The sequence below is a fragment of the Chrysemys picta genome, chromosome 3, assembly GCF_011386835.1.
Source record: "Chrysemys picta bellii isolate R12L10 chromosome 3, ASM1138683v2, whole genome shotgun sequence".
Taxonomy (NCBI): Eukaryota; Metazoa; Chordata; order Testudines; family Emydidae; genus Chrysemys; species Chrysemys picta.
Genome location: NC_088793.1, coordinates 154936762 through 154952872, shown reverse-complemented (window position 1 = coordinate 154952872; position 16111 = coordinate 154936762). Strand labels below are relative to the sequence as shown.

Here is a 16111-nt window from a genome sequence, read left to right as displayed (position 1 = left end):
GCTCTTTTCAAATTTGTGCATAGTATAGATAGGGCTGGTTAGTTGTTGCCCATTGGCATTTTGGTTTTTTAACCAGAATAGCTATTTCTTTCTGGTGCCAGGATGTCTTCTTCTAAGTCCCCTGGATTTACATCCTGCCCATCAAACAAGGGCACTATACCCTTTAATGTTTGGCATTTAAAATATTTATTTTGTCTGGGGGAATATCCCTGGAAAATGTGCTATTTGCAAGTCCTTCACTTGCAGGACCTGCAAATCTAGAGAAGCCCTGCTCCAGATGTACTTAATGGGTAAAGCAGTGAGACTAGCTTCAGGCCCTGGGTCATATAATCATAGAATATCAGGGTTGGAAGGGACCTCAGGTGGTCATCTAGTCCAACTCCCTGCTCAAAGCCCAACTTATGCTATCTTAGGTCCGGACAAAGAGTCTTTAGGACACATCCTGTGTTCCTACTGACAGTTGTCACAGACTTCCATCTGAACTAGCAGATTCACCTGCCTATATTTTTGTCTGAACCACCCGCTTCTAAGGCTGCTGCTATGCTCTCTATGTTGAATGTCAGACGTGCTTTGGCATGTTAATTTGCAAAGGATGAAATCTTTTAGATCTTCATCCAGTTAGGTGCATAGATGACTGTGTGAGTGCCTGTTTAATAAGTGGTTAATATGGATTCTCCTGCTTCATTCAGCATTTATTCTACCAGAGCTTAGGCATCATGACTGATATATTTCTGTTGTGGAAATATGTAAAGCAGCTAGGCTGTTTGGGGAGGCACAGTCTTCCCTACCCGGCCCTCCATACAGTTTTGCACCCCGATGTGGCCCTCGGGCCAAAAAATTTGCCCACCCCTGCTTTAGGGGCAGAGGGACTTGCCTACTTTCAAATGTTAGGCTGTCTTTTATTTTGATCTTAACTCTGAATTACCTTGGTTTCTAATGCTTGATTTTGTTTGTTTTTAATAACTGCAGCATTATTATGAATTTAAAAAAACACTTACCTGTACTGTCAACTTTACTCACATATTTTAATGATTTGTTTGGTTTGGTTTCTGCCTGGGGATTTTCTTGATTATTTTTTTAAGACATTTTGAAATCTTTTCCATGCAAAGAAAGAAAGCTGGCAGAGAGTCCCCGGTGTTATGCAGAGAACAATGGGGGAGCTAAGTAACAGGGAACATTGTAGTGCTTAGAAGTACGATAGGGGTTAACCAGTCTGTATTCCTCAGGTTCTGTTGTTACCAGGAGGACTGCAGTTTCAGGTGGAGCTTCTGAACTTTGCAGGCACTCTGAGTTGAGATTAGTGGAGAAACTCTGAGGGGCTACAGGAATTCCTGAGAACATGGGGAAGTCCAGCTGAATGTTTTGGCCTCTGCCAATTGCTGCAGCTCCACAATTTTCCTGTGCATTTGGTAGAACATTGTAGCTCATGCAAGTCATGGATTCCATGATTCTTCATATTTATCTTTAGCTTAACTCTTTTCCCATCCCCTTTGTGCCCCTCCATACACACTTAGATGAAAGAAGTTATGTTGCCGTGGAGAAAGGGACCTCCACACGTGTCTTCTGTAGATGTGATGGTTGTCACCTACCCTTTGCTGTCAGGGTTTTAATGGATGCATGCAGATTCTGCTGCCTACTTAAGAATGTTGCACCCTATATACAGGATGCTGAAGATTATACCATCACGTGAATGGGGGTTAAGAATTTCCCTCTGGAGAGGTACAGTAAGGGCTGTTCTTTGCTACCTCTATGAGGAGCCCATCGAGAGACGGTCTTGGCTGGGAGTAGGTTGAGGCCAGGGACATTGAGCCAATCCAGTGTTATTACCATGTTTGTATACAGATGTTGAAGTAATTTAACAATGAGAACTTTTGACCTGTGAATAGGCCCTCTCCACTTCAGTGACTGATAGCAAATTGCAGAGGAAAGATTGATTGGTTGCTACTTCTGATGTCACAATGATGCTACTTATGAATCACCTGAGTTACTGAGCAAATTGCAGAGGAAAGATTGATTGGTTGCTACTTCTGATGTCACAATGATGCTACTTATAAATCACCTGAGTTACTGGCATAGCTCTGTCACCATAACCTCTAGGTGTGACTGTTAAGAGCTTTTCTTATTACAGTCTAGCTTCTTTAAATGAGTTGGAAATCTGATTGAATTACAAATTATATTATTAAATATGGAATATATGAAGAGTCTGGGGTGGTCTGTCACTGGAATATTCAAAGCCAAGAAAAAGGTGAGAGAACAAGTGGTGAATTTTATTAATATTGTGATTTTTTTAAATTGTTTTCTTTGGCAAAGTAAGAAACTATTTTATGCAGAAAATTAATGTCATCTAAAGTGTAACTCTGCTAAACTTGGAAAGTAGATTAATTTATTATACTGTGAAACAGGGATTTTTAGTTCCATGTTAAATGCCAATGTCAACCTGTTGGGTGAGAACCAAATCCACTTCAATTTAGGCTGACACAATTTATTTTAGCCTTTATTATATATGTTTTCAGACAATGCTACTATCACCTATGAATTACATAAACATGCAAAAAAAGAGAAGACAAGAAAAGGAAATGCTCAAGTTATCTGTCTTGGAGACAGGGTGACTCTTTTCAAATCTCTGCTATGCTTGGCTATTTTTCCTCTGTATCTTCTCCACTATTATGTCAATCATCTATTTTTTTAATCCTCTGTTCTGTAACTTTGCACAGACTCAGTATAGCAAGCTACCTCATCTGTGTCTTTATCCGTATATATTCCACTCTAACCCCCTAATTAAAAGATTCTCCTGCATAAATCACAATAACTAACCCAAATTAATACATTTTTTGCTTATTCTGCTAAAACTTACTTATATCTATGTAGTTCCCAATGCATCTATTCCTTGCTGTCACGCTCACTGGCTCCATGCAGTTGTACTTGCATTACAGCAATTTTTATTCTTTTTACTCATCTGTTTTTGTGGTCTTGAGTTTTTACGTGTTGGACGGGTGGAGGATGAGGGATTGTACCTGACTTACTGAAAGGTAACAGCTCTCTTCTCTACCCTGCTCTCTGCTTGGTCAAGAACTTTATTTCTGAGACACACAAACCAGTTTTCTGATTTACAGACTGTTTCAGCAAAATCTGATGATCTAAAGCAGCAAAAATACATACAAAAAGCAAAAATTCCTTCCTATTTTCTTATAGTTTTATATATAATAATTTCTCTAACATTACTTTGTACATATTTGACTAACACAATTCATTACACAGTTCTCCAACAAAGCTTAACTATGTATGTGCTTGCTCATGGTGGCTCCATAATTTACAGTAGAACTTCAGAGTTACGAACACCAGAGTTACACACTGATCAGTCAACCACACAAATCTCATTTGGAACCAGAAGAACACAATTAGGCAGCAGCAGAGACACCCCCTTTCCCTCCCCCCCCCCCCGCAAAAGGCAAATACAGTACTGTACTGTGTTAAACTACTAAGAAATAAAGCAAAAGCAGCATTTTTTCACATCCTTTTAAAATTATATTCAAGTAAATTGTTCATCTTCTGCTTTAAAAGCATCCAACCATGAAGATGATTTAAATCTTAGAGGCAGTTCACTTTTTTATTACCTTTAAAAATAGTTACTTGTCTTAAAGAAAAGATTTCAGAAAATAAAAATGTGTTTTATTGGTTGTAAGTCTCCCTAGCATGCTGTGAATACAATGAAACTGTAACAGGCAAAGGAGCGACGGTAGTATTGTGTTCTGAGAAAATGTATAGTAGTGTGCTTTGGACAACTTTCAGACTTTTATCAGCAGATTGTTTTCACAATAGAAATTATACTGGGAATTTATTAAATGGGGTTTCAGTGTACTCTAGTTCTTTATAAACCACCAAAATTACAAGCAATCTATTATTTTAATAAAATGACAGATAAACTGAAACACTTCTAATAGGAGAATTTCCTCTATGACAGATAAACTGAAACACTTCTAATAGGAGAATTTCTAATAGAAATTCCTCTAAAAAGGAAATTCTTAGCATATTGATTTTCAGTTTAAAATTTCAGTCTAACCTACTTTAAACAATGAAAATTCTTCTGTTCTTGCTGTTCAAAATAGTTCACTAATTTTTTTCAGTTGAATCAATGTGCTGATTCCCTGTAAATTGAAAGTTGCATTGAATTTATCTCTTGTGCCTAAACACTTCTAGTTTTTTTTAGTTTTTGCTGCTCATTTATTGAAACTTAGCACACACTTGTACTATAGCCAAGTGTAATCTGTTATCAGTTTGGGATGGGATACCTGTGTGGGTGTTCACTAGGTCATGGAAGACTGTAAGCAGTTTTGGGGCAGAGACCATGACTTCCTCGTATGTATGTGGTCTTTTTTTTTTTTTTTTAACAGTGCCTACTAAACTGGGGTTTCAATCCTGATTGCGGGGGCGGGATTGCTATTGTAGTACAAATAATAACTATTCCCCTTGCATCACTGTGATTTATGATTAAACTTTTTATAGACTGAAATGATGGAGCAAACCATGGAAAGAGTACAGAAATGGCAAAGAGAAGTTGAAATTAATCGTTGCTCTTTAGAAGAGAAAAGAAAAGAACGGGAAAAGGTAAGACAAGACCCATTTTTTCACAAGTTTAAAGTTGCCTCCAGACTGCTGTTACCAGAGTGAACAAGTTGTTCCTTGAGTATTTGTCCACGTAGATTCCACTCTAGGTTCATATGTGCCTCAGGCACGCAACATTGGATTCTTCTTCTTTGAGTGCTTGCTCATGTCGATTCCATATTTGATGTGTGCGCGCCCCCTAGGGCCGGTTTTGGCAACCTCTGGAGCCCTGTGCTTATGCGCTGGTACATTGGGCCCTGCTGGCCCCATGCCCTCTCAGTTCCTTCTTTCCACCAGTGACGGTTGTTGGAACGCTTCGTGTTTTCACAAGTCCGATAGTGGTTTCTCTAACTTTGGACTCTGGGTTTTTCTTGTATATCGTTACTGTAGTGTTAGCAGTTAGCATTTAGGAGCGGAATCCCATTAGGGACATAGCCCCAAGGACGGGGTATGGCCGGGTCCCTGGGGTCTAAGCCATGGGCTGGGTGCAGCAAACCTATGTCTATTAGTGACCTGAACACGAGCTGCCTTAAGTGCCTCAGAGAGGCGCATATTAAAGAGAAGTGTAGGATCTGCAAAAACTTCAGACCTCGCACTCTTAAAGACAGGGATATCTGATTAAAAGCCATGTTGATGGAGGCTGCCCTGTGCCCTCTGTTGGAACCATGCCGCTGGAGATTGTGGTGTTCAAGTATAGTTGGCTACAGCAACTACACTTCCCCAAGTGAGGGACCTTCCTGGGACCAAAGTATTGTATTCCTGGACCTAATGATCTCCCCCTGTCCCTGTTAGAGCCTTTATCACCTCTCTATCAAGACAGGATTTTTGGTGACTGTTATCTCTGCTCAAAGGATAAGCTAGATTTAGGTGTTAATGGCAGGACCTCTTTTACTATATTTCACAAAGACAAGATGACTGTTCTTTGATCTCGCCCTAGGTTCTTATTCAGAGTGGACTCAGGCTTTTGTTTGCATCAGGGCATAGACCCTCAGTGTTTGATCCACCTGTATTGGTGTAACAGATTCAGTAGGCTACTCTGATTGGCCAAACTGAGTCATGGCCATTAGTGGCCATAACCGAATTTAGGCTTTACTTAAAAATGGTTTTTAAACTCTTTTTGCTTCTGTAAGAGAGGGCTTTAGTGTAATTAGTAACTATTTACAGAGACTATTTACAGTCCCTCCCCCATGTTTTCCAGTGTTAATAGTTATAGTAACTTGACTAGAAACATGTAAAAGGAGTGTGTTTCTCCCTCCTCCCTCCCCCTCCCCCATCTTCTACATTTCTAGGAAGTATTACGTCAGCTCCGCGCCTTACAGACAGTGGCCCAGCAGTGCAAGGAGATGAAACTCAACCAGGACTTGCAGCAAGCCAAGAACGATTCCGATGGTCTACGGGCAGAACTTGACAACGTAGGATTTTTAATATCTCAACTATTCAAATGGAAGTGGTGATGCTGAGTTTTTATTTTATGTAAAATTTTAACTGTCCTCTTTTTTGTGTTTAAAGATCTATACGTGACTAATATTTAAGTGCAACTAAATACATCACAGGTCAGAGCAAGCTGCGCTATGTTCCTGTCACAGGGTGAGCTGGTCCATTCAAAGACTGGGGCACAGCTGCACTTTTTCTCAGGTTTAGCCCATCTCCCTGTATGATGGGAATGAATACAAGGGTCATGTGACAGAAGCATGCGTCTAAACCAGGCCTGCTGGTTTAGATGCATGGCAGCCTGTAGTCATTCAAGAGAGAGACACCCCCCCACACACGCCCCAAAAGTTCAGAGAGACACTCTCTCTCTCTCCTTGGTTCCCAGGCAGAGAGCCTGTGAAGAGGACAGGTGACAATTTTCCAGAACTCTAAGGCAGAAGACTTTGGGGGGGAAGAGATTTACAAGGAACTGGAAACTGTGCAGGGATAAGCCTCCATTGATGGACCTGCAGGATGCAGAAATCCCAGCTAAGGGAGGGGCTGGACTGCAGGGATGGGCATGTTCTGATAAAAACCTGGAAAAACTTGAGGCATTATAAACGGAAAGGAATAATTGAGGCTGGTAAGGGTATGTTTGAGTGTTGTGTTATGATAATAAACCAAACTGGAAGAGAGCACTACTGTAAAATCGCCACATGTGATAGCTGGTTTGATGCAAGATTGAAGGTAAACTGAGGTAGCAGATGGGCCCAAAGGCAGTTTGGGGGTAATGCCCTGGAACCGTTCCCTTTAGACTTGTTCGGATTTGAGCACTGCTTCTTTTCTACCCACACTCTCTAATAGAAAACTGCTTTTTTATTTTTGATACACATGGTCTACACTGACTTAATACAGAGGTTCTAAATTTGTCCACGATAGCTGTCCGGCATAGCTATGTGTCATCCTAGCTGTGTGAGCACATTAATCAAACATTTTCTACAGCGGAGAAAATACTAACCACTACACATACTCTTCTTTCCATGTTTACTCTTGAAACACTCGATTCATCCTGAAACTTGGATGTCTAAAGGTTTTTATCCAGAAAAGCGTACTCCTTTCTAGAATGGAACTAAATTATTTCATTCTCATTTTTTTCTCTCTTGATGTTGGTAATAAATTTACTTCCTTTTTAATTTGGAGTACTATAGAGCTCTTATGACAGATATAAAACAGATTAAAAAGGTTGAAAACCAATTAGAATTTGGTGGTGTCACAGTTATGGTCTTGTTAACTTCTTGGTTTAGATAGCGATATAAAGTCAGGTGATAAATTTAAGATTGAGCATAGCACTACACTAATTTCCCTTTTCCCCCGAAGAATGTAGTACTGGAGACAGAGGTGCAAGCTGAATATCTTTGTTGGTCCATAAATACAGGGAATTAAGGTGTACAAATACTGGTTTTTAAGAACATGTAACCTATTCCTTGAATATATAGTAAGTGGAAAAGGTAGAGTAATTTGTCAATCTCTTGATATTTGTGTGAGAGAAATAAAGCATCTGACTTGCTGTACCCAAACAAAAAGTGAGAACTGTGTTTTTCTCCGACATTTGGATTGTACAGAACTGAGTCTAGTTTGGTATTGATCCTTTCTGTTTGTTGGCTGTTCAATGGCATATTTGGTGATAGCTGATCATCAGTCCAACACCTAAACATTACCTCTCAAATGAGCAGTTGAGGACTGAGTGGGAATGGGGAAGCATCTTCTAAACCGAATAGGTGCTTGCTTTGACAACATATGTTATGTTAAAAAAAATTGAGAGCAAGTGTTAAATCTGCTGCCCTTATGATTGAACTTAAAAGAAAGCTCTGGTTAGGATTCCCAATGATTAACAGACTGTACTATAAATATTGCTTAAATTATGAATATATTTATACATTACAACTATATACTTGAAAATGTGCCTGAAAATATTTTTCATATCCTTGCCCAGTCTTGAGTTAAAGATTTGTGTTACCTTAACATGTACTGGTTTTGGTATGATACAGAATCTAGAACCCGGGACTGGACAGTGAAAGGAGGATGGATTTTTCAGATATCTGGCCTATTTTTAATTGTACTTTTTTAAAGCCCTCATGCTGAGTTTCAAGGATTAGGGCCAAATTCTGCTCTTAGTTATACAACGCAGAAGTCAACAGTTACTCCAAAGTTCTCTTTCTGTAAGAGGAAGCAGAACATAGCTTATTCTTTTTGCTTTGTTTTATAACGGATCTTTGGAGCTCATCATTTCAAGGGACATCAGGAATTTTTAATTTTTTTAAATAGATTAAATATGACTACAAATAAAATGTGATGTGTTTTCCTCATAGGCAATAGCAGTGAATCATCATTTGGAAAACAACTCCAATGAGCTTACAGAGAGGCTGTGCAGAGCAGAAGAGGCTTTACTGGCAAGCCAGTCAAAGCAAAATGAGTTGAGGAGAAACTTTGAGGTAAAGAAATCAGAGGGGCAACTGGAATAATTAAGAATTTAAACTGGAAATCAGTAAGAACTGGTGCCATTTAGGCCTTACTGACTCACAGGGGAACTCTGCAAGCTGTGTGTTGGAGAATAGTGTATTTCCACCAGAAGTTGTGTTTCGATACTGTCTTAATCTGGCTGTCCTTTTTTGGACCATCTTAAGACTGTGACAATGTTCCTCCTCTGCCTTGGTGAGCCCTGCGCTTATTGGCGGATTTGCTCACCTCAGAGATTCATGGCAGCCCTCAGTTTGGACACTTTTGTGGCTCAAACCTGCCGTTCATTCAGCTAACCTCATCACTGGCCAGCATGGGGAAAAGGAAGGAGAACAATCCCCGCAGTCTCTGCTGACCCATCTTGGGTCAGGGGGACAGGCCAGGGACCTTCCCCTCTGGTGGGACTCACAGTCCAAGTCAACTCCTCTTAGGGTGACCAGATGTCCCGATTTTATAGGGACAGTCCCGATTTTTGGGTCTTTTTCTTATCTAGGCTCCTATTACCCCCCACCCCCTGTCCCGATTTTTGACACTTGCTGTCTGGTCACCCTGACTCCTCTTATATCCAATAGGGGGAAGGGAGAGGGGGGAACCTGGGCCTGCCCTCTACTCTGGGTTTCAGCCCAGGGCCCTGTGGATCGCAGCTGTCTACAGAGTTTCATGTAACACCTGTGTGACAGCTACAACTCCCTGCGCTACTTCCCCATAGCCTCCTCCCAACACCTTCTTTATCCTCACTACAGGACTTTCCTCCTGATGCCAGATAGCATTTGTACTCCTCGGTCTTCCAGCAGCATGCCCTCTCAGCTCCTTGCGCACTCTTCACTGACTGAAGTGAGGTCCTTTTTAAACCAGGTGCCCTGATTAGCCTGCCTATCTTAATTGATTCTAGCAGCTTCTTAATTGGCTCCAGGTGTCCTAATTAGCCTGCCTGCCTTAATTGGTTTCAGAAAATTCCTGATTTTTCTGAAACTGCCCCGTTATCTTACCCAGGGAAAAGGGACCTGCTTAATCTGGGGCTCATATATCTGCCTTCTCTCACTCTCCTGTAGCGGGCCCCTTCCCTGTGGACCCAAACGGCCTCCCCGCCCTTTCACCATAAGCCGGCTACTTGACTTGGTTCTTTCCAGACTGCGCCAAGGAAACATCTATACACGCTCGTGCTCCACACCCTGCACTTCCTCACTCTCGTGTCACATCCCGACACAAAGTGGCGGGACCTCCTGCCACTTCTAGAGGGTGAGGAGCCCCGGTGGGCCAGCCTATACTCCACTCTGCTCCCAAGGCCTGCCGGGGATGTCAGTTGGCAGCTCCTTCATGGGGCCATGAGTACGGGCATGTACATGGCACGGTTCACCCCCGTCCCAGGACACCTGCCTCTTCTGTGGCGTGAGGGAGACCCTGGCGCACGTTTACCTGGAGTACGCCAGGCTGCAGCCCCTATTCCGGGTCCTCACAGATATCCTGTTGCGTTTCTGGCTGCACTTTTCCCCTCACCTCCTTATTTATGCACTCTCTATCCGTGGCCCCACAAAGTCATGGGACCTCCTTGTCAACCTCCTCTTGGTCCTGGCTAAAATGGCCATCTATAAAACCAGGGAGAGGAGGTTGGCGGATGGAGTCTCCTGTGACTGTGGGGCCTCTTTCTGATCCTCCGTCCATTCATGCATCCGGGCAGAGTTCCTCTGGGCGGCGTCCACTGACTCCCTTGACGCCTTCGAGGAGCAGTGGGCGCTGTCCGGGGTTCTCTGCTCAGTTCCCATTCCCATTCAGGTTCCCTTCGGACCCTTTGACCGCACTCCTGTCCCTGTTATTTCATTAGTTGTCCCCCAAAATCACTTGGTTTCCAGGTCTTGTGGATCCCCCGCTAAGGCTGGGGGGATCTTTTAGCAGTGGGCGGGCTTTGGCCCGCCCACTTCCTGGATCCCAATAGGATCACTCTCCTGTAGCCCTCTGGCCCGACCTTGTCACAAGACCTATAGATGTGATACAAAATAAGGCCCTGATCTTGCAGTTTTTGCAATTGATTCCATGTGGACTGACCCCAGGCACAAAATTAGTTGTATGGTCAGGGTTTCAAAAAATTATTTTGCACCAGCTATACTACAGATAGGGTTACAGTTCATATGGAATTATTTCTCTAATCTAATTATGTCGTATGGTTCAAAAGACTCTTTGTTTAGTCCTAAAAATAAAATATATTAAATATCGGGTTGAGTTCATTTGGAAATTCTAGAATCATTAGCTGCTTCCTAAGTATAAGATTTCGTGGAGGAATGGGTACTTTTTTGGTCACACAATCAATTTAAAGCAAGAGAAAATCCCCAAAATGATTTGTACATTTTTACTTTTTCAAGCACTATAGACTAGCATTATCATCAAAATTCAAACTATGAAGCCAGATCCTGACCTGGAATATATCAGCATAGCTCCATTGAAATCAATAAAGTAAATCCAATTTACATGAAAAGGATTTGGCTGTAAATTTTGATTTAAAAAAAAAACCTTGATTGTAGATTAAAAGATTTTCCTTTTAATTTGGAATTAGAAGGAAAATGAAAGGGAAGAGAAGTCAGAATAGCCATAGAAGCAACATCCAAGATTTTTTTTTTTAAGTTCTTATATTGCTGGTGTATCTGAATGCTTTCCAGAGTTAAGAATAATTAAGGTGACTAGCATCTGTTATTTGAGGTTTCTATTTCTCCCATATCCCCCAGAGCAGTGGTTTTCAACCGCTGGTCCACAGACCCCTGGGAGTTTGCAGACTGTCTAAGGGGTCCTCGAAAGGTTGTCGTTACAACGGGACAGTGGTTTTCAACCCGTGGTCTGTGGGGATCCACAGACTATGTCTAAGATTTCCAAAGAGGTCTGCACCTCCATTTGAAATTTTCTAGGGTCCGCAAATGGAAAAGAGGTTGAAAGCCATTGTCCCAGAGGGTAAAGGGTGTGGGGGGGTGGGGGGAGTGTAAATATGAAACATGGTGATGTTAGTTGTCATTCTAAGTTTTTGCAGGAGTGAATTTCATAGTATTGGGCCAGCTCCTGAAAAAGCCCTGTCTCCTGCATATGCTAGTTTTACTTCTGATGTGTAGACAGTTGTTCCTGAGGAACACAGCTACTGAAGTCTGAGAGAGTAAGATGGTATTTTGGGCCCATGTTCTTTATAACTTCAAAAATAAAGACAGATTTGATTGAGTGTTCTGTTGGGGAATCAGCGGAGTGAGTGAAACATAGGACTGATGTACTCAAGTGAACCTGTATTACTGAGGAGGTGTGCTGCTGTGTTCTGTAACTGTTGCAGATTTTTCAGGGCAGATGCATTCGAGTCTAAATACATTGGATTTCGATTATTCAAGCAAGAGTTAATGATGGCCTATGTGATTGAGGCCAAATTGTAATTGCAAATGATGGGATGGGATGTGATGTACATGAAGGTGGGAGAATGCATGTCTTGTAAATGGTTTTGTGAAAGTCCAGCATCAGAGCATGGGATTTTTTTGCAGCTATGTTAGGTTGTTGGTTCCAGATTTTTGTTGAATGCTTCTTAATCAGAGCCACTTGTGCTGAGTCACGGCAAGAGGGGCGGGCCATTTAAACCCCTTGAATTTCATTGGTATTTTGAACACAGGAAGCTCAGAATTCCTGCAGCTTTGAGACATTTGTCATACATCAGCATTGTCTAAAAATTTTGTCTCTTGACAACTGTGTATTTTAGAATGATTGATGATAGAGTGTGTGTGTGCGTGTGTGTGTTTCTCGATATAACAGTTGGATATTTTGGACTAGGAGGTTGTGAAACAAAAGGAAAATAACTAGAAGCAGCAACGGTTTTATTCATGTTCTTTGGGTGACTTCTATCCTGTGTCAAGATCTGCTATGGGCAGGCAACAGGGAACTGGTTTCAGCTCCCTGGTTCCATATCCTGAGCCAGCTAAGTACTGCTGTGATCTGTGCCAGCTGGGGGATGTCCCAAAAGGATTGTCTGCCCTCTGAGGATTGCCATGAGTGCAGTTTGTGTTCCTAAATCATGTAAGTGCTTAGAAACCAAGGCCCAACTTTCCAGAGTCTTCATGGGACTCAGAGGGGTAGTATGCCACATCACACTACTCTCAGTTTATTGACTTAATCGACTGTTTTGTAACTAATGTTTTGTTGTAGGAAATGAAGAAGGAAAAAAACCTTCTTTGCTGCCAGTCTGATGAAAAAACACAAAAAATCCATCAGCTGGAAGAAGCACTAAAAATAGCCCAACACCTTCTAAAAGAGACCCAGAAGGATGCTGAAGAGATGAAAAGTGAGTGACACATTTCTACCTATTTAAATCCTGTTACAAACTATTACTTCAGTGTGGGAGATCTGTAAACTTCATTATAAATGGTGATTTGAAGCATCCCCAAGAAATAATAAGTTCCCACTGTGTGATATAGTTACATTAACTTTCAGCTAATACACGCAATTCTCTTTCCAAACTGAGATGGAACTTCTTTATACAAATATACTAGCTCATCAAATTATATGGTTTTAAAGCAATTAAAAAGGAGGAATAAATATGTCCCAAACAAAACTATATGGTCAGCAAATTAAATACTACAATGTGCTCCTGTGTTTTAAAATCCCAAGCAAACAAATATACCTCAAACTATTATCCTTTAGCTTGTATATGGACTCCATCAAGCGAAAACGTGATGAAATGTTACCCGCCGAGCCCTAATTTGACTTTTCCCTACATTTGTCTATCTGGTTGGGAAAATGCATTTTGCAGACTGAGGTTTAAGAGAACAGGTAATTCTGCTAACTAGCCATTGTAAAGAAGGAGACTGCTCCCACTTATCGCTGTAGAAGTCTAACCTCACTTAATGAGATTTCAAAATTAAATTTATGGACCTAGTCCTGCTCCCATTTTAATCAGTATTTCTGCACTCTCCAATCCATGAGGCCATCCAAATAACTGCTTTGCATTTTGATCTTATTCTTGGCAAGTGGCAACACTTTCGGCTAGCTAAGAAAATGTAATGCCTTCTAAGTCCATTTTCTTGCTTTCGATATCTTTAATCTCTGGTTCTTAAGGTGTCAAATGGGAGCATTCTCTCAGTTTTCTGGAGGGAATAATTATGAACAAAAAAATAAGTCAGAAGATGTTTGTGCTGTAGCTCTTCACTGCAACCAACAATAACTTGTCCTAATTGAAACATAACTGAATGTGGGTGCCCAGAGTCCTAGGCTGTCACCCTTAACCCCCGGACAGTTCTTCCTCTCTAAGAAGTCTCTGATTATCCTCTCTAGTTATACCTTTTCCCCCTTGTAATGGAGTGGGACTCACCCCTGCAGCGCCTCCTTCTGGTCATCCAGGGACTTAGCTCATTTCTAGCCAGAGCACCCTCTGATGGTCACCATCCTGCTCGACATTAGCCCCCGTGTCCCTCCCGGACCCTGGTGTCCTCCCCTGTCAGGGTCCTGCCCCCAGGAGTAATCCACTATCTAGGGATTCCCACCCAGGGGAATCCCCACCCCCTATCCTCCACCTTGCCTCAGTGGCTACTGCCAGTCACCATCTAGCCCTGTTTCACTAGGGCCGGCTGCAGTCTGTAATGGCCACTCATCATTGGCAGGGGACTTTGGACCTGCTGCCTTTCCCTACAACTCAGTACCTCTCTGGGCCTTGGACAAGGCCCTGCAGCCTGGGGAGTTATCAGCCTGGAGCTCCCCAGCTCCTCTGGCCTTTCCCTAGCCCTGCTTCATTCCAGTACCCTTAGCTTCCCCAACAGCTAGGTCCCTCTCCCTTCAGAGCTAGAGGAAGATTGACTGAGTGTTTGGCTCACAGCCCTTTTATAAGGGCCAGCTGTGGCCTGATGGGGGCATGGCCCAGCTGTAGCTGCCTCCCCAATCAGCCCAGGCTTGCTGCTTTCCCCAGCCACAGCCCTCTGCAGGGTTGTTCCAATCCCTTCAGGGCTAGAGCGGGCAACCGCCCCGCTACACTCCCCTTTGAATCACCACCCTAAATAATCCTTCTCCATCCTATGTGTTGACATAGTTCAAATATCTGTTGATTGCTATCATTTCCCTTCCCCTCTCTGTGCCCCTCTTTCTCACCAAGTTCTGGGTCTTGGAGACATTGAATTTTCCTTGTCTTGTAGGAAGGGAATGCGTAGTCTTGTTTTATATGGTAAGTTGGTGTTATTCAATAGAATTCTCTTTGCAATACAGGAAATCTCTTGTGTTGTCTGTCTCTCTTAATTTTACTCCATACATCAGTCCATCAAACACCCTGATCATTTTTATATATTCTGGATTTTGACGACAGGAAAATGGACAAATAGGGCACCAAAATTCTTTATCTAGCCATTGATACTGTTACCTGTCAACCATGAGTTTCAGAGTACAAGCCATCAGACCTCAGTGAAGATGGGCTGTAGAAACAGAGTTACAATTGTGAAGCATAGAGCGATTTGACTAGCAGTATGTTCTTTCTGCAAAACTGAATTCTGGCAATGCTATACAATGTCATGGTTTGGGAATAAAGGCAGTTTTAGAACACATACGTAATTATATTCTGAAATACTAAGAAAATTTATTGATAGCTGAAAAATTGAAAATGGTCAATATTGCCAGTTTATAGTGTTACCCATAAAAGCTAATATTGCATATTTGACATAGTTTGCTTTCACAAATTAACCACTTAATTTTTTTTATTACTATAGATAAGAGTTTGTCTCAGAAAATAGAACTGGAAGCACAAGAAGCCGAGCTTCAGCATTTAAAAAGCAACAATAAAATGCTCCAGGATTCAGTCCAGGAGCTACAACTTGAAAATGGAACCCTTAAGGACATGAACAAGGCTTTAGAAGAAGAAAAAGTAGACTTACTAGAAACAAACATAAGTTTTTCAGATAGTTTAATAAGGCATTTCATACTTAAGCTTTTAAGAGCCAAAATATTTATTTGTGTCCTTTTTAATATCTAGTCTCTATTCTAATATAACATTTGCTATAACTTCTCCATTAGTAGCATGGAAATCTCATTAAATCTGTTATCTTATAAACTTCTGGCTATCAAAGATACAGGAGGTCTTTAGCGGGACACCTGAAAACATGATAAAATGTGCACGTTTTGTCTGTTCCGTGGCCCAGCTTTTCTCCTCATTTGGAACAAAGAGGTGATTCCTCTCACCTGTAGAACTGGGAGGTGGACCAGTGTTGTTACTGAAGGCTCCAGGACTAAGCTCCATCCTTCACCTCAGGCCACCAGAAATTGTGTCCACCAGCAGAACAAGTTGGCAGTTCAGTTTCTCCCAACAACTTTGCTTTATCATTAATTTTTGTTCATTTTTCTGCTATATTGATTTCATTTCAACTTCTTGCTCCTCTTTCTCTCGCCTCAAGTAAGTTCTCTGGATCCGCAAACACAGCACTTCTCAGTAACTCCCTTTGACCACTAGTGCAGTGGTAGAAAAGCCCTGCAAAATCAAGCTAAGTCCAAGTAGTTCAGTGGGCAGCTTTTTAGGGGTCTTAGAGGGTAACCTACGTCTTGCTGCTACAAGCCACCAATCCTTGCTGTGTGAGGGGATGGGGCTTTGTTGGGCCAG

General features: G+C 41.8%; 1 protein-coding gene across 10 annotated transcripts in view; it reads left to right on the top strand.

The window, feature by feature from the left end:
- The window catches only part of LOC135982473 (centromere protein F-like), a 240687-nt gene that overhangs the window by 1309 nt on the left and 223267 nt on the right, over positions 1 to 16111 (top strand). For 9 of the 10 annotated variants that reach the window (XR_010599857.1, XR_010599856.1, XR_010599858.1 and 6 more), the window contains exons 2-6: positions 4504 to 4605; positions 5892 to 6014; positions 8382 to 8504; positions 12688 to 12823; positions 15228 to 15382. Coding sequence is in view for 7 of the 10 variants with exons in the window: in XM_065589363.1 (XP_065445435.1) it covers positions 4504 to 4605; positions 5892 to 6014; positions 8382 to 8504; positions 12688 to 12823; positions 15228 to 15382 (639 nt within the window). In the remaining 3 variants the exon portion in view is untranslated. The remainder of the gene's footprint in view (positions 1 to 4503; positions 4606 to 5891; positions 6015 to 8381; positions 8505 to 12687; positions 12824 to 15227; positions 15383 to 16111) is intronic. The other variant, XM_065589361.1, reaches the window with a different exon arrangement.